This window comes from Ascoidea rubescens, assembly GCF_001661345.1.
Source record: "Ascoidea rubescens DSM 1968 unplaced genomic scaffold ASCRUscaffold_14, whole genome shotgun sequence".
NCBI classification, from domain to species: domain Eukaryota; kingdom Fungi; phylum Ascomycota; class Saccharomycetes; order Ascoideales; family Ascoideaceae; genus Ascoidea; species Ascoidea rubescens.
In genome coordinates, this window is record NW_017962926.1 from 136,411 (window position 1) to 153,972 (window position 17,562).

A 17,562-nucleotide genomic window follows, 5' to 3' on the forward strand; every position below is an offset into this window, starting at 1 on the left:
TCCCAAATACCAGCATGAGCCCACAGCTCTCAGTGTATATATTTGATTTACTAGCACCATCAATGTTAAAGAGACTATATATTAGTCAAGAACTGTATATATATTTTGTCAAAATCAAATGAACCACAAACCAATAGTCAGATAGAACTAGATAACTAATTTGGTTATATAAGTCAAATAGGAATCTCTGCTATACAACTCAGCCTCGGTAATAATAGCCTTGATGCTTGTTGAAATCGTCGTATCTCTTGATACCACTTTCTACTTCTAGAGCTAATTCAACGTTTCAATTGTTGATCGTCTCTAAGGCAAACAAGATTACATTGTTGCATCTATTGATTTTATAAGAGACCTTTTACTTAGCTCAGGTTTCAGGCTCTTTATGGATAGTTGGTCATTTTTGCTTATAGCCCTAATTATTCTATTGAAAATAGGCATTTTGATTTTGATTTTGGTTTTGATTTTTATTTCAATTAAATAAATTTTTTTCAGTTAAATGAGCTTTTTCTGTTCTGTGGTTAATTTGTTACTGTTGTTCAGTTTAATTCAGTAAGTAAGTTGAACAATGTTGGTCACGTTGTTGAATGTTTTTTTCTCAATGCAAAATGATTTTTCACATCTCAGACTTTTTGGAACATCTGTGCGAATCGCTTATTCCATCCGTACGTTGCTCATCCGTATGTTACCTATCCGTACATCGGATACGGATAACGCTTGCTATAAATAGTCCGACACGTCCGCTCGCTAAACGAAAATGTTGTAGCAAATCCATGATAATATATTAAGGTAGAGAAGTATATAAAAAAAGAAACAACCATCAAGCGCTCCCAGCCCCCTTTTTATAGGGGACTGGGTTACATCCCAGAGGGTAACGAGAGCAGACCGGCAACAGATGCCGGTAGACCGGTAGTAATCCAATTGGGACATCCGGCTGCCTCACAACACTATAGCTTTTACCAAAAACGGCATGAATAATTTTTGCATTTTCAAGTTCTTGAACTGAAATAATGTTAATATTAGGTGGCGGAGAATCTAATATCGATTCGTATATGAAATTGGTTGTAGCTCTGGTGTTAAAAAGAAGGGAAGCATCTCTTCCATCGTTAGTTGATAAAATAATATCACTGTTGGTTGAAGTTGCTAAAGCATCATCGCAAAGCATTTTACGGAATGCTTCTGTTGCGAGGCAGTCGGATATTCCAATTGGATCACTATAACAATAAATTCACTACAACAAGGTTGAGACCGAAACTAGAGATCCAGCCACTTTAAAACAAATAATACCATCAGTTAGTTGGATTACATGTCCCAGATAGGAACCAAAGAGTTGCTTACAAACGGCTTTCTAATTCGGTCAATTTCCAAAACCGGAAGGGAATGATATGTGAGGAACTTTACAGAGTGATGCATGAGTAACTGTTGAAAGTGTTACCAGAATTTCCATATAATTATCTTCAAAAATTTACTCAACATAACCAAACAATTCCTTATTACTCTCAATCCAGAAACTGTACCCCAAATAACCCAAAGAACCACTACAATTAATATTTCTAGTAGTTTGTATCCTATACACATCATAATTTCATTAATATAATCACTTTCATTCATTAGATCATTTTTGTTACTGTTTGTTTTCTTTGCTTTTTTTGCAACTTTTATCTCTCCCTTAAATTCTTCAGAGTTATAACCTGGGTAGAACCCAAAATTAGTGGTAGATAATATATTATTTTCGATTATTTCATTAATTTCTTTTACCCTTTTACTTAGTGATGTATTTATTTCAACAATCATTCTATCCGAATTCGATAAAATAACATCTAACAGTGGGTTGAGTTTATTCAAAAATTTAGTTTTGATCAGATCTAATTTAGCAATTTTATAGCTCAAATTCAAATCATTGTTTGGGATTATAGTTTTTTTGATTTTTTGCGAATCATTGTTAATCAAATTAAATTTATCATTAATTAAATTTTTTTTAAGAAGCCTTTTCAATAGCTTTTCTTCAACATCCGCATGATTAAAGCACACTTTGAAATTTCCATTAATACATTTAAAATCTTTCACAAATTCGTTTAACTGAAAGTTAATACTTGGACCAATATATGGTTTTTCATTGTTTAATTTTGTAGATTTGTTATAATTGTTATGTTTTTTAGCCAATACTTCAAAATTATGATTAAATAATAATGATTTTGAATTTTTCAAACTCATTGGCCTTTCAACAATATTCAGTAAATGGCTTTTATGAGCCGCACTTTCACCCTCATTTGAGTAATGACTTTGATTTCTATCTTTGAAGTCAACACCAGCAGCATCTATTTCGGTAACAATAAGGTTAGCATTAGAATCATTAAAATTGATCTTTGTATTGTTGTTCATAATAGTAGTTTTCAAAAAAGATGGTTGGTTTTCTCTCTCATGTTCATAATTATGATAGTGCAGTGGCATTGAATTTAAATTGATGTTTAATGATACAATATTAGTTTCTTTATTATCAATCAAATTTGTTCCAGATGACTTTTTTTGTTGAGAAATATTGTCGTTTGATTGAATGGGAAGACTTGAATGAGAACATTCAATGGTAATATCTTTATCATTATTTTCTTTGTATAAGTGTTTAAAGATATCATTTTTATTTTCTAAATGACTATCACTGAAATCACTTTCTGATGGAAAATTATTAACAGGTTTGCATTTTATTAAAGGGTTTGAATTAAAAAAGTTTTCTGATTCGATTCTTTTTTTGTGAGATTTAATTGAAGGCAAATTGTCAAATTTTGATTTCAGAGTTGAATTTGGAGAATTTGATTTGTTAAACCGAATAATAGAGTTGAACTGAGAGGATGAGTTTGAGTTAGACAATGAAGATATAGAATTGTTAGAATTATATGATTTGTTACTTTTTGAATTTTTTATAATTGGTAGGTTTAAATTTGAAAAGCCAAAAGGATGATATTCCAACTGAACTTCTTTGTAGTGAATATCAATTGATGGAAATAGTAAATTACCAGTTGAATTTTTTAAAAGATTCAAATGGGAGTTTCTCCACATAAAATCTAGAATAATTTCAAACAATTGAATTTCCCACAAAAATTGATTTGATTGATAAATTTTAATACTTTTGGATAGCTTTTTCTTAGCTTGATTGTTTACGGAATTATCACTATATTCAATATTTGATTGGTTGGTTTGCGCATTCTTAGTTTGATTTGAATAACGTTTTGATAAGAAAGTGGAAGGTAGAGGTATCTTTTTGATTTTAAAGCTTAATTTGATATACTGGCCCAATTGTTTTAACTGATTGATTTCAGTGGATTGATTGAATTGATTGGTTTGATATTCAATTAAAGAGTGTCTTACTAATCTATTTCGAATTATTTGAAGTGGATTATAAACTTTTATCAAGTCAAGATTACAGTTATAGTCATTAATTAAATTTTCTACTGGAAAACATTGATAGTTTTCAATATAAGTATAATATAAGGATAGGTAGTTTTTAACCAATCTTGCTCTTTTGAATGTGTTTTTGCTAATGGTTAAACTTTTATTATTGCTATTCTTACAACTTTTATTATTGGACTTCTTACTTTTATATTTGCTATCATATTTGCTATCATTCGAGTTGTTTGAAGAAGTAATATTATGAATTATAGTGTTGATTGTTTGAGTAAAGCCCACTGGATTAAATCTTAATAAATTGGTGTCTGTATCATAAGAGCTTTTGTCATTAGTGTTATTGATGCTTCCATAAAGAGAGCCAGTAACACCATAATTAAGATCCTCGGTATCAATGTCACCATCGCTGTCAGCAATATCCAAATAAAGATCATGATTTGAAAACCTATTAGTGAGTAAATTTGCTCTAGTGTCCACAAAAGAACTGGATATTTTGTTAAACTGAGAAATATTTTCTTTTGAATAGTACTCGTTGTCGTTATTCTGGGTATTATTAGCTGTAGTGTTCTTGGTTACATCAGTGTTAACATTCTGGTTGTCATATCGAGAGGGATAGAGAGAAAAGCTTTCGTCAGTACTCTGGTTCAGATATTTCGAAAAGGGATTGTTTGAAAAAGAAAAATCAGAGGAAACAGAAAAGTTATTGGAGGTCATTCCAGTGATATAAAAAGAAGAGAAGGCGCTTCTGGTACAGATTCTGGCGATGTTGGCGCTGCTTGTGCTGAGAGAAGAGGTTGCTCTTTTGAAGAAGCTTCAACAGTCTCCGTCCCACGGACTGCCACCGAAAGCACGGAATTTTGCTGCCACTTAGGCCGAGGTTGTCGGTTTGTAGTCCGGCAATGGGACTACAAAATAATTACGGGAGAATCGATCCGAAAAATTAGTGTACAAACAATAGATAAAAGAAATAAAGACCAGTGATAAAACAAACAGACAATTAGCAAGTGGATGAAAAAACTAAAAACGAGCAGATAAGGTATAACAAAATTAAAGTCCAAAAAACAAGCGTCGCAAAACACCAAACAACCCTATTAGAATTTCAATAGCGATTTTTCACTGATTATCAGGGTTTGCTACTTTCAATTGAGGCCTTGAATATTCATCAGGTGGGAGGCTACCTAGGGAGTTTCTACTACTGTATTCATCTGTAGGCATGTTGTGAGAATTTCCAACAATTCCTGCATTTGCTCTGGGGTCGGAAAATGGATCTACAAAAGTAAACTCGTTGGGATTGTTGTTGAAACCGTTATGAAAATCTGGAGAGACATTATTATTGTTATGATTATAATTCAGACTGCCATTATTATTATTAGCAATTGGGCTGTTGTTGAAATTATTATTATTTTGAGGCACAAAATTATCATTAACAAAATTTATATTGTTATTATTATTATTGTTGTTATTGTTGTTGTTGTTGTTATTATTATTGAAATTATCGTTGATAATCATGTCTTTTCCATTATTCATTGTATTATTAGGGATGTTATTATTAGAAGTGTTAAGATTGTGATTGTGATTGATATTGTTGTTATTAAAATTCGATGGGGGTGGAGGAGGTAATATGATTCCATCATCATCATCAGCTCCAAGACGATTATTGTCACTTCGCTTTATTGTTGCAATAATATTGGCATCGGCATCTATAAGTTCTTTATCCTTTTGTCTTCTTCTCCTAATAAAATATATTGCACACAAGATGGCAGCAAGAGCTACGACTCCCCCACAGACACCTCCAACGATAGGACCAATTAATTTAGATTTAGAACTACCGCTATCGTTTTCATCAGATACTGTGGTCACAATGGAGGTTGTTATTGAAGTTTTCGAGTAAGTAACATAAACGACTTGGGTTCCACCTGAGGTGGTTATCTGGGTAGTCAAAAAATAAACTGTAGATTGAGAATTAGACGTCAGTATTTCATTTTCTGAAACATCTGGTGATTCTGAATCTGTGCTTGTATCCGTTGAAGTATCACTAGTGGAAGTGATCGTCGAAGTATCAGAAGAAGCTTCAGCAGATAAATCACCATATATCTCAAAAGAATCTGAACCACCACATGTAATCGTCCCATATCCAGTACATGGACTGGTGCATGTGCCATCAGCAGATATAGATGGACCACTATTTCCACAATAGCACTGGTTGCCATTCGTGAGAGCATAAAAAGGATAATCCTGACATTGCTGTTCACAGTAACTTGGAGTTTGATAAGTGTAGGTTCCTCTCGAAACGTAGCCAGAAGGTAAAGAAGAATAGCACCCTAAACCAGAGTAGGTATAAACAGCAAAAGAAAAATTAAACAAGTTTAATAAAATAAATGCCGATATTAGCCTTGTAAAATCAAATTTAACTTTGTATGGAACTAAATGAAAGCACAGCATTTTCCTTTGATATTTAGACAAAAAATCCAAAGGAATAGATAGTTGATTAGAAAGATCAGATTGAAAAGATATTGGAATTATGCAAGAGAATATTTGGTGCTAGAGATGCTGTTGGTTTGGATCTGGTAAGTCAGAAAAATAAAAAAAAACAAAATATAATAATTCTAAAGCAAAACGTTGCAAAACGTTGCAAAATTTAATTTTTAGATAAAACAAGGAACAGAATCAGCTTCTATTAACCATAAGATAATTATGGGTAAAGGATAAAAGTGGGTGGATGAAACGTACAATGTATGTGTATTGATCCAAAAAACAAAACGGAAAAACAGACAGGACAAAAATAAAGAACAATCAGCTAAGATATTCTCAACCCAGTAACCTTTAACAACAGAAACCACAATAGACAAGTGGATGAAACAGCAGACAATCAGAGCTAATACAACAACCTGAAGCAGTTAAGAATAGAAAATCAGTGATGCAAAACGAAGAGTAAAAAAGACCCAGCAGGAAAAGCAACTTGACACTCTCCTCTTAGACGAAAGATGTCGTCTTTTCGTACCTGAAACACGCGGGTGTATGCGTGAAAACGCGGGTTGTATTAAGCTGTCTTAGAGCGTCCACGTGCGTCTACGTGCCATAAAGCATGTCTGTCGTTACCCGGCTTTTTGGATGCCTAAGCCCAATAGTTCACGAAGCCTATTATTGTATGTTTCCAGCTTCCTTATTTTCCAGTTAGGAGGAATTTTACATCAAGTTTTTTATTACTGACCTGAAAAATTAATGCTGTCCCTTCAGAATTCCTTTACATAAATATTACATTTCTTTTGCCCATTACACAGCTTTGTCAAGAAGATAGTTCGTTGCTGCTTCCAAATCTCCTTTATATTTTTTTAAAGATCGAATTGCTTCGTCTTTTGGAAACCCCATTCCAATCAACTCTTGTACAGAAAATTCTTCTTCTGCGCTTCCAAGCTCTTTGTTCACTTTTCCATTAAAGCTTGTTTTCAAATTGGAAGGGATGTCGGATTTCGGATCTCTCGAAAATCCTCCAACAAAATCACTGTTTTCATTTTTGCGGCCTCCATTATTCAAACTATTGCTTCTTACTGTGCTTATTATGGAATTGTTCAAACCAGCACTCTTTTCAACACCTGGTTCATTATCCAATCCCATGAATAGTTGGTCCCACTCATTATTGGACATATTATTCTTAGTAGTAATCCCAACAGAGTCTGCAGCTGGCTTTTTAGCCTCGTGTGCTACATTTTCATAAAAATCATCTGAAAAATCACTAAATCCCCTTTTTGTAACTTCATTCTTAAAAAATTCATTTTCATCGTCATCGCTCTCTTCAAGTTTGGCTTTCTCTAATCCCTTAAACTCGTCTTGAAACAAATCCGTTTTGCTATCTGTTTTTTTTTTGTCAATACCAACAGTTTTATTATCCTCATTTGAAAAATCAAAGAATGAGCTAGAAAACTCCTCAGAAAATCCCACTGGCTTTACAGAGTTATTTCCAAGAGGATGTTGATCAAAAATCGAATCAAAATCATCAAATGCTGTCTTAATACCTTCCTCAGACTCTTTTGATTTTAGGTCTTTTTCAACAATAGTCGGTTGCATGTTGTTAAATGCATGGTCAAAATCAGATCCAAAATTGGGATTAAAGTCAAAATCATTCTTGTTTTTACTGTCATTCACAGAATTACCAAACAAGTCACTTTTCAAAACTGCGTTCTTTTCAGAAGGGATTTCGGGGGAAGAGAAATTCTTATCAGCTTTATTTACTTCTGTAAATGATTTATCAAACTCCAACGAATCGGTTTTTATAGTATTTTTTGGTTTTTCAGTTGGAGTGATCGTTAAATCTGAAAATTGCTGTTCAAAACCATCAACTTCCTTAATATTAGGAATAGGTTTTGTGTGCTTGTCCGAAATTGAATTTGAAAAAAAAGCATCCTTGCCTGATTTATCAAAATTATCATTCATGGGTGTTTTGAATACACTTTGGTCGTCATCTGAGCTGGAATAATCATCGCCATTCTCCAACTCTTGAATTGGGGGAAACTCTTCGTCAAATTTAAAATTGGAAGATTTCAACCCATCAAATTTACTGCCACTCTGTTTCGACATATTTTCCACGTTTGAAGTTAACAGATCATTGTTGGCTGGATTTTCTTGATTTTTCTTAGTTTTATCATCTGAAATGTCTTTCAAACCAACAATCTCGTATGAATCTTCACTTGATGACCCAGTTGTGTGGTTTTTAATGGTAGCAGGTTGCGGAGTAGACATAGGGTTAATATGTGAAATCTCCATCTCTTGCTCAAATCCTCTGGGGTGCCTTTCAGGCAAAGTATCTGAAGTGCTTTCCGATTTTTTCTCAATTGTACTAGAAGCAGAACTAGACCTGCTATTTGTGTCATCATCTCGAACTGACATAGGTGCGTTGTTTTGAATAGAGGAAGTGATTGATTCAGGTCTGGGGAAAGGCAAACTAATAACTGGGTTAACTGCGCTTATTTGTGTTGTCACCATATCAGATGGAAGAGGAGAAGTAACTGAAGATCTGGGACTTTGATTGCAATTACTCATAGAGTTTTGATACGTAGTGTTTGAAACTAATGAGCTATCTTTTTTATCAACTGAGCCATCAAGATCTTTTTTATTCAAATCTGGAAATTGATTCTCAAAATCAGTTTTAGAAGAAAATGAATTGTCATTTTTTTCATTGACTGGTTTATTAATATCATCAGCATCCTCCATATTATTTAATTTAAAAGTGTTCTTTGGAATTCCTTCGTTATTATATGAGTTATTTGAATCTTTGTTTGATCCTAGTAAATCAAAAAATGGATTGGTGCTGGACATAGTGGTAGCAGCAGGCGTAATTTGATGTTTATCAAAGCCGGATCTATTTGCTGATGACAAGTCTATATCATTATCTCTCTCAATAGTATTATAAAAGGTGGAAGCTAAAATTGAAGATGATTCAGATTCAACTAGTTTATTACTCAAAATATCTTTTTCACCGGGCGCAATCACTGTATCACCTATAAAACCAGGGTTTATGGTTTCAATAGAAACATCGTTCTGACTACTAACACCTCTAGCTTTATTTTCCAAAATTTTGGTGGCTTCAAACTCCTTATCTAAATCTTTGTCTAAATTTTCATACTCTTTTCTGTTATTAACCACTTTATCCCGATTGACTTCAATCTGTCTTTCTTGAACAAAATTAAATTGTTTTTGTTCTGATAATTTTTTTTTCAATGTATTAATTTGTTCAACCAAATCGTCACTTTCAGCAGTCAAGGATCCTAACTGTTCACGGAAAACTGCACTTTCTTTCTGAGTCTCATTGTATTCTACCTGTAAATTCTCAAGTTCAATTTGATTTGAATGATATTTGGTTTGCAAGTCATTTAATTCTTGAGTTAGTAGATCATTTTCCTTTTTGGCATCAAACAAGAGTGATTTTACTTGATTACTTCTATTTAATTCTTCGTTATATATTTGACGCAATTTATTAATTTGATCTTGCAAACGAGATTTATTATCAACAGCCTCAGTTAATTCAGTTGCAGCAATTTGGTTTTTTTGTTCCAATTCTCTAGTTTGATTGGAAACAGATTTTAATTGATTGGTTAGGTTGGCAACTTCTAAATTTACATTTGTGAGTTGACGAGACAAATCCTTATTTGTTTCTTCAGCCTTCGAAAGTGATTTTTCGGCTTCTTCAACCGCTGTGCGTTGATTTTGGTTTCTAATAGAACTGGATAAATCAAGAGCGTTGATGTTTGGATCTAATGAAGGTTTTTGATTTGGAGGTGGTGGGGGAGCCCTTCGGTTATAATCAATACTTTTTGAAGTTGGATCGTCCTCACTTTCATCACTGTCTTCTAGCAACAAAGAGGGAGATTCGGAGAATTTTTTGTTCCCGCTAGTAAATTGCTGTTGCAACTGTTGACCAAACCGAGATGATGGAGTAAATTTTTGAAAAGTTGTTGCTGATCTGGCAACAGGAGGAGGTGGGGGTTTTTGCTGGGCAGGTTGAGTGAAAAGAGAGCCAGCTCTAGCAATCTTTGAAGATTGTGTAGAGTTTGAAGCAAGATCAATGGAGTTTTCTGGAAGCGGTGGAACGGGTATTGGTTTGTTTGGTATTGATTCTGGTGTGCCAAAAATATCAACTAAATCATTCATCGAGCTGCCCTGACCTGTAGTTAAAGGTGTTTGAATTGATGAAGAAGGAGCAGCAAAGATATCACTATTTTGAGGTTGCAATGTTAAATTTTGAAGATGAGAGTGTGAAGGGTCATTCTTAATACTTGATATTAAGGATTGAGGAATGGAGTCAATGGTTAAATTCGCACCTCTTAATCGTCTTTGAGTGAGAAACAAAGCTACAGAAAATTCTAGAAGTGAAAAATAGCCAGTATTTTTTAGATCGGATAAATCCCAAATTTTAGCTAAATCTTCTTTGGGTAGTTTAGAGCTACCTAGAAATGTGGCAACTTGGGTAGGAGACAATAAATTTTTTTTTTCCTTATCCAACTTGTTAAATATAGAATCAAATTGAACTCTTTGCTGAGGGGTAATTGCCCATTCGGATATTGTGGTGGTAGAACCAGTAGAATTATATGACAATGGAAAATTACCGGTGAGATTTTGAGAAACAGTAGTCAAAGAAGACGAAGCTGAAATGGTAGGCTTTCTTGAGGGTAAAGTAGGAGGTATGGTTTGTTGAGAGAGCAAGTTCTGTTGTTGTTTGTTTGAGCTTAAAACCAGATTTATTTTTAGCCACATTTCATTAGGAATTGAGGTTGGAACTTGTTTGATTAATCCAGTTAAAAAGGAATTGATTAAAAACATAGACAGAATGAATTCTTCTTTAGTTAAGGTGCCTTTATTTCCTCTATCAACTATGTTCCAAATTTGGCCCAAAACAATATTAGGAATATTTGATTTCAAAAAAATAGATCTAGCTTGCATACCAGATATCAAATGAGAGTGATTTGGAACAAGATTGTCAAAAAGTTGAGAGTATTGAAGGATTTCTTCATTGGATATTGTGAGAGATGTAGATAATGAGGAAGAGAGATTATTACTAGTGATTGGATTAAAAGAGTTGCCAGTGGCAGCAGGAGAAATAACAGAGTTTTTTTTGGCGCCATTAAAACGAGCTACAGGACCGGCAATGTTTGCTAAAGAAGGAGACAATTTTTTACCACTTTGGACATGAGCGATTAATCTCATTGCAACGATAAAATCGGTTTGTGTTAAAAAGCCATTGTTGTCTTTATCAGCAATCTGCCAAATTTTGCCTAAAGTGACGGGTGATAAGGAAGAATTCTCAAAAGTAGATCTCGCAACTTCTCCAGTAACAATTCCTAAGGTTTCAGGATCCAAGGACTTGAATATCTTTGAATATGCGATTTTTTCTTCTGCAGTCAAAGGTTGTTGGATAGAGGACATGGTAATGAAGAACCGGTAAACTAAAAGAGCAAAGTTAAAACAGTAGAGAGTACGATAGAAAGAAAATCAAAACAATAACCAAAAAACTAAAACCAAAAGATCAATCTAATCTAATCAGGAAAGTAAAGGAAATTTGAAACAAAAACAACAATTCTATGAGCATAAACTGAAGTAATGTTACTGTTTTTGTTGCTGGATATTCAAGAGAGAGATTAAATAGCTAAACAGCGATGGATGAGTGTTCAATCCAAAGAGATGTTGAGTCGCGACTTTCAGAATCGCTAAGAAACAAAGTGGCCATGTGACTGAGATGCTGTATTTGGGATGGGTCCAACACCTCCGAGGGTACAGCCATGGATTCAAGACCAACCGGAAGTAGAATAGGGGGATGAGCTATCTATTTACAAAAACATGAACATTATCCGCGCAGGGGTTGTTGAAAGAGGACTGGATATAGGGCGTGAGTAAAAGGGGGCTGGTTCCAGCAGAGACCCCCTGCGTTTTTCAAAGGCGCCTTTCAGCAAGTTCGTTTTCCAATCCCTTGACAGCTTTCCAAAGAGATTTGTATTCTCCATCGCTGGGATTTCCACAACATGCGTACCTGATTTTGCACTCATCGTCAACCAAGTATATGTATCCTGTAACAAAGTTCTTCAACCAAAGATCTGCTGCAATAGCCGTCGTAAAGTTTTTCTTGTTAACTAAAAGATACTTGTTCCATCTTTCTTCTGGTAGAGATTTTTTAATTATCCTTTTGTTTATCAAATTGATGAGCAACTTTTTTAGGGCCGAGTTGTAAATACTGAGATCCACAATCTGACAGTTGGGATATTCATTTTTGAAAACAGTTTCGTAGGTTGATTTATTTAGAAATGTGTCATTTTTGGAGTTTTCATTTTCATTTATAAATCGAAAATACGTTTGTGTTACTTCGTCTCCAATTACAGAAGAGTACACCCTGACTATCGATATTTGACCCTTCAACAAACTCGTGGTACAAACGTCTTGATTACTGAGAGACTCTCCATATATATTGGGAAAGTACAAAGCTTTTTCTCTTTTGAAATACGATATCGGTGACTTGAAGATTTTCCCATTGGTTTTACGAAACACATGCAAATCATATATTTCACTATTTTTAATTTCTTTCATAATGTCTTCTCTTTCCAATTTTTTCTTGTCCTTGTCGAAAAACTGGTTGACAGTCAAATTTTCCAACTTTTTATTTTCTTCGATTTTGGGAGCTTTGATCTGGCCAATTGGTTTATCCACTGCCAACACTTTGAATTGTCCAGGAGTTGAATCTTTAATACTTTTCAAGCTGCTAACAAAACTGTTTGGGGAGGAGGAAAAGCATCTTAACCTCGATGCATTTAGGGTGTTTGATCTCTGTACAATTTCTCTGTGGAAGCTTGACCAAATAGCATACTGCTGTACATAGTTTCGGCTTATAATCCAGCTCATTTTGAGAGTAGATTTTGTCAACTGCAAGCCCTAGTAGCTAACTCGCCTTGTCTTCATCTACTGCTTTCTCTCTGGCTTTTTTGATCTTAGGAAAGCCAATCAGTTGAAGAGAGATGGTGCACGTGCAGCGGATGTGATTGATGCTCCAGCTCTGGTCTGGCCGAATATCTCTGATGAGACATCTCCTCCAACGCCCATCACTGCTTTGCGTCTTCTGAAAAAACTAGCCCTAGGCCTGCTTTTCGCCAGCACCAGATCTTTTTGAAATCATCAAACCCAACATCGCCATCCACCAAATAGATAAACAGCATGCTCGGCTCCAGTGCTTCCAATCCTCCTCCACCCCCAGCAGATAGCTATATGCTTTTCGACGTCACATGCCCACGTACGATTGCTTTGTCTGTTCCATCATCAAGATATAAATTCCAACAATTTCTCACCAACCCCTTACTTCCTCTCCTAATCGCTAATTGATTGGTTATACCACTTTCATTCTGTTGATATATTCAATCTATTACACATCTGTGTGTTTTTACTTTTGCAATCTCCTTGAACATTGTCCAATGGCCAGTTACGCTCATTTAATTCCAACGTAAGTCAATTTCATTTCAGATCACTGCCATTTATTCACTTTTTACTAATTTTCTCAATCAATCAATTTTTTAATCAATTGTTCTCTTCTTAGTGCTGATTTTGCTCTAATCGGTTTGGCTGTTATGGGTCAAAATTTGATCCTTAACGCTGCTGACCATGGTTTTACTGTTGTCGCTTACAACAGAACTGTATCCAAAGTTGATCTTTTCTTGCAAAATGAAGCCAAGGGTAAATCCATCATCGGCGTTCATTCAATTCCTGAATTAATTGCTAATTTGAAAAAACCAAGAAGAATCATGTTATTGGTCAAAGCTGGCTTTGCTGTCGATGCGTTCATTAATCAACTTTTACCTTATTTAGATCAAGGTGACATCATTATCGATGGTGGTAACTCTCATTTCCCCGATTCCAATAGAAGATACGCTGAATTAAAAGAAAAGGGCATTTTATTTGTTGGTTCTGGTGTCTCTGGTGGTGAAGAAGGTGCAAGATATGGTCCTTCTTTGATGCCTGGTGGTCATGAAGATGCCTGGCCACATCTTAAAAACATTTTCCAATCAATTGCCGCCAAATCTGATGGTGAACCTTGTTGTGATTGGGTAGGCCCTGCTGGCGCTGGTCATTACGTCAAAATGGTACACAATGGTATCGAATACGGCGATATGCAATTGATCTGTGAAGCTTACGATATCATGAAAAGAGTCGCCAAATTCACTGATAAAGAAATCGGTAACGTCTTTGCCAAATGGAATACTGGTGTTTTAGACTCATTCTTGATCGAAATCACAAGAGACATCTTATTATATGATGACGTGGATGGCACTCCATTAGTCGAAAAGATCATGGATACTGCTGGTCAAAAGGGTACCGGAAAATGGACTGCTATTAACGCTCTAGATCTAGGTATGCCTGTCACTTTGATCGGTGAAGCTGTCTTTTCAAGATGTTTATCTGCTATCAAAACAGAAAGAGTTAAAGCTTCAACTCTTTTAACTGGCCCACCAATCCCAGACGGCATTGTAACTCCAGAAAATAAAGACCAATTTGTTGATGATTTAGAACAAGCCTTATATGCTTCCAAAATCATCTCCTACACTCAGGGTTTCATGTTGATTAGAGAAGCCGCTAAGGAATACGGCTGGAAATTGAACAATCCTGCCATTGCCTTGATGTGGAGAGGCGGTTGTATCATCAGATCTGTCTTTTTGGCTGAAATTACAAAAGCTTTTAGAGAAACCCCAGATTTGGAAAACTTGCTTTTCAATCAATTTTTCAAATCTGCTATTGAAAAAGCCCAAGCTGGCTGGAGAAAGACCTTGGTCTTAGGTATTCAATACGGTATTCCAACTCCTGCTTTCTCAACTGCTTTGGCATTTTACGATGGTTACAGATCTGCTCGTTTGCCAGCTAATTTATTACAGGCTCAAAGAGATTACTTTGGTGCTCATACTTTCAAGGTCTTACCAGAAGCTGCATCTGATAACTTGCCATTAGGTGAAGATATTCACATCAACTGGACCGGTCGTGGCGGTAATATTTCTGCTTCCACTTATATTGCTTAGGATTCTTTTGATATATATATATATCTAATTTTTATTTTTCAATATATTTACTAATTTAACCGAATACAATCAAAAGAACGCTTGCTTCAAGAAGCAGTTTCATAAAACCGGGTAATTTGAAAAAAAAATATATTTTTCAGTTTCATAACGACACTAAAAAAAATTTTTAAAATTCATCCTTCATCTTTTGGCCCAAATATTAATTCTTCTGAAAATGTCCATTAAAAAATTGAAAAATAATATAGAACTTCCCACTAAACATGAAGCAGCTGACATAATTCGTAAGAGAAAAAATGATTCCGAAGTTTCAGCTTCGAAAACTGAAACCCAGGAGGAAGAAAAGCAAGAGCTTGAAAATTTAATGAATCAGATTAAAGAATCAGATCTTGATCAGTCTGATCTTGAATCAAATTATTTTTCAGAATCATCGATAGAATCGGAATCAGAATCAGATATACAATCAGAATCAGAACCAAATTCAAAGGAATCCAAACAAAATAATGATGATGTAGATTCCTATTCGGATTCATCTGATGAGGAACAAAATTTCAATACTATTGGCAACATTCCTTTATCAGCTTATGATGAATATCCACATATTGGATACGATATTAATGGGAAAAGAATTATGAGACCTGCTCAAGGCTCTGCATTGAATCAGTTACTCGATTCAATAGACTTGCCTGAAGGTTGGACAGGTCTATTGGACAAAAACACCGGCTCATCTTTAAAATTGACAGATGAAGAATTACAATTGATTAAAAAAATACAGAAAAATGAAAATGTCGATGAACATATGGATCCTTATGAACCTACAATCGAATGGTTTTCAAGCAAAACCCAAATCATGCCAATAACTGGCGTTCCTGAACCAAAGAGACGTTTTATCCCATCCAAGCACGAAGCAAAAAGAGTGATGAAAATAGTGAGAGCAATTAGAAATGGATTTATCTTAACTCCTAAACAAGTGAGGGAATTGAAAGAAAAAGAAAAAGAACAAGAAAATAACTATGATTTGTGGGGAGATGGATTAGGAGAAAACAAAGATCATATAATGAATTTAAGAGCTCCAAAATTGCCACCTCCAACCAATGAAGAAAGTTATAATCCTCCGGAAGAATATTTGATGACTAAAGAAGAGCAAGATGCATGGCTAAATATGGATCCAGAAGACAGAGATAAAAATTTCTTTCCCAAAAAATATGGTGCTTTGAGAAAAGTTCCTGGGTACAGTGAAAGTTTAAGGGAAAGGTTTGAAAGATCTTTGGACTTATATTTAGCTCCAAGAGTCCGTAAAAATAAGTTGAATATTGATCCAGAATCGTTAATTCCCGAATTGCCTTCACCAAAAGATCTAAGACCATTTCCAATATTTTGTTCAACTATATTTACTGGTCATAAAGATAAAATAAGGACGATTTCTATTGACCCGACAGGATTATGGTTAGCAACAGGTTCAGACGACGGAAGTGTGCGAATTTGGGAAATATTGACTGGAAGAGAAGTCTATAAAATTGAACTTGTGCCAAAAGAAGATTTAAACGAGACGCACATTGAATCATTAGAATGGAATCCAAATCAAGAGGCAGTTATTTTAGCTATAGCAGTAGGAGAAACTATTTATTTGATTGTTCCTCCAATCTTTGGATTTGGTTTAGAAAACAAGAGTAAATTATTAATTGAGCAGGGCTACGGTTACCAGAAATTCGGACTGCAAAATAAAACTCATCATATTGGTATTAATGATAGTAAACAAGAAAATAAAGATGACAATGAAGAAGAGCGAGATGATGATGAAGATGATGAAGATGATGAAGATGAAAATGAGAATAATGGTGAGAGTAGCAGCAAACAACTCGGAAAACAAGTTGGAAAATGGGTTAAACCAAATAAAATACAGGAATCTTTGGGGGTTTCTATTGTGGTTAATACATCAAAAGTGATAAAAAGGTTGTCATGGCATAGAAAAGGTGATTATTTTGTTACAGTTTCTCCTCAAGGAGCCAACAAGTCAGTCATAATTCATCAATTATCAAAACATTATTCTCAAACTCCATTTAATAAAAGTAAAGGTATAATAATGGATGCTAAATTTCATCCAATTAAACCTGAGTTATTTGTTGTTTCTCAAAGATATGTTAGGATTTATGACTTGGCTAAACAAGTTTTGTTCAAAAAATTGCTTCCAGGGGCAAGATGGTTGAATAGCATTGACATTCATCCTGGAGGAGATAATTTAATTGCATCATCATTTGATAAAAGAGTATTATGGCATGATTTAGAGTTGTCTAATACACCATATAAAACATTACGATATCATGAAAAGGCAGTTAGAAGTATTAAATTCCATAAAGGGGGTTTACCACTATTTGCATCTAGTAGTGATGATGGAAGCATACATATATTTCATGGAATGGTTTATGATGATTTGATGACGAATCCATTGCTAGTTCCGTTAAAGAAGCTCAAAGGACATAAAATAAAGAATTCATTGGGTGTCTTGGATTTAATTTGGCATCCTAAGGAAGCGTGGTTATTTAGTGCTGGGGCAGATGGTGCAGCTAGATTGTGGACTACGTAGTTTTATTAATATTAAAACGGATAAGCTTAAGTTTTATTGCTGGATTGT

General features: G+C 34.6%; 8 protein-coding genes across 8 annotated transcripts; 3 read left to right on the forward strand and 5 right to left on the reverse strand.

Moving 5' to 3' along the window:
• Positions 1-772: 772 nt before the first annotated feature.
• On the reverse strand, positions 773-1,295 carry ASCRUDRAFT_115204 (uncharacterized protein). The gene has a single exon (XM_020188813.1). The coding sequence runs from the start codon at positions 1,160-1,162 to the stop codon at positions 818-820; it is 345 nt and encodes a 114-aa protein (XP_020045288.1). The 5' UTR covers positions 1,163-1,295; the 3' UTR covers positions 773-817.
• On the reverse strand, positions 1,296-4,310 carry MTC4 (Mtc4p). The gene has a single exon (XM_020188812.1). The coding sequence runs from the start codon at positions 4,108-4,110 to the stop codon at positions 1,429-1,431; it is 2,682 nt and encodes an 893-aa protein (XP_020045289.1). The 5' UTR covers positions 4,111-4,310; the 3' UTR covers positions 1,296-1,428.
• Positions 4,311-5,096: 786 nt separating this feature from the next.
• On the reverse strand, positions 5,097-5,838 carry ASCRUDRAFT_72071 (WSC domain-containing protein; the record flags this gene model as incomplete). The annotated part of the gene is made up of 2 exons (XM_020192023.1): positions 5,097-5,128; positions 5,187-5,838. 2 exons carry the CDS (start codon positions 5,836-5,838, stop codon positions 5,097-5,099), a joined length of 684 nt encoding a protein of 227 aa, XP_020045290.1.
• A 4,323-nt stretch (positions 5,839-10,161) lies between these two features.
• EDE1 (Ede1p) lies at positions 10,162-11,292 on the reverse strand (the record flags this gene model as incomplete). Its single annotated transcript, XM_020190035.1, has 1 exon — positions 10,162-11,292. A coding segment is annotated over one exon (1,131 nt), but the record flags the coding sequence as incomplete, so codon positions are not given.
• Positions 11,293-11,832: 540 nt separating this feature from the next.
• On the reverse strand, positions 11,833-12,645 carry ATP10 (Atp10p; the record flags this gene model as incomplete). The annotated part of the gene is made up of 1 exon (XM_020190016.1): positions 11,833-12,645. A coding segment is annotated over one exon (813 nt), but the record flags the coding sequence as incomplete, so codon positions are not given.
• Positions 12,646-12,989: 344 nt separating this feature from the next.
• Positions 12,990-13,543, forward strand: ASCRUDRAFT_77406 (uncharacterized protein). Its single transcript, XM_020193852.1, has 2 exons — positions 12,990-13,369; positions 13,463-13,543. Exon 1 carries the CDS (start codon positions 13,087-13,089, stop codon positions 13,249-13,251), a length of 165 nt encoding a protein of 54 aa, XP_020045293.1. The 5' UTR covers positions 12,990-13,086; the 3' UTR covers positions 13,252-13,369; positions 13,463-13,543.
• ASCRUDRAFT_82341 (Gnd1) lies at positions 13,341-14,933 on the forward strand (the record flags this gene model as incomplete). Its single annotated transcript, XM_020194714.1, has 2 exons — positions 13,341-13,369; positions 13,463-14,933. 2 exons carry the CDS (start codon positions 13,341-13,343, stop codon positions 14,931-14,933), a joined length of 1,500 nt encoding a protein of 499 aa, XP_020045294.1.
• Positions 14,934-15,294: 361 nt separating this feature from the next.
• ERB1 (ribosome biogenesis protein ERB1) lies at positions 15,295-17,514 on the forward strand (the record flags this gene model as incomplete). Its single annotated transcript, XM_020191273.1, has 2 exons — positions 15,295-16,681; positions 16,733-17,514. The coding sequence occupies 2 exons, from the start codon at positions 15,295-15,297 to the stop codon at positions 17,512-17,514; spliced, it is 2,169 nt and encodes a 722-aa protein (XP_020045295.1).
• Positions 17,515-17,562: the final 48 nt, after the last annotated feature.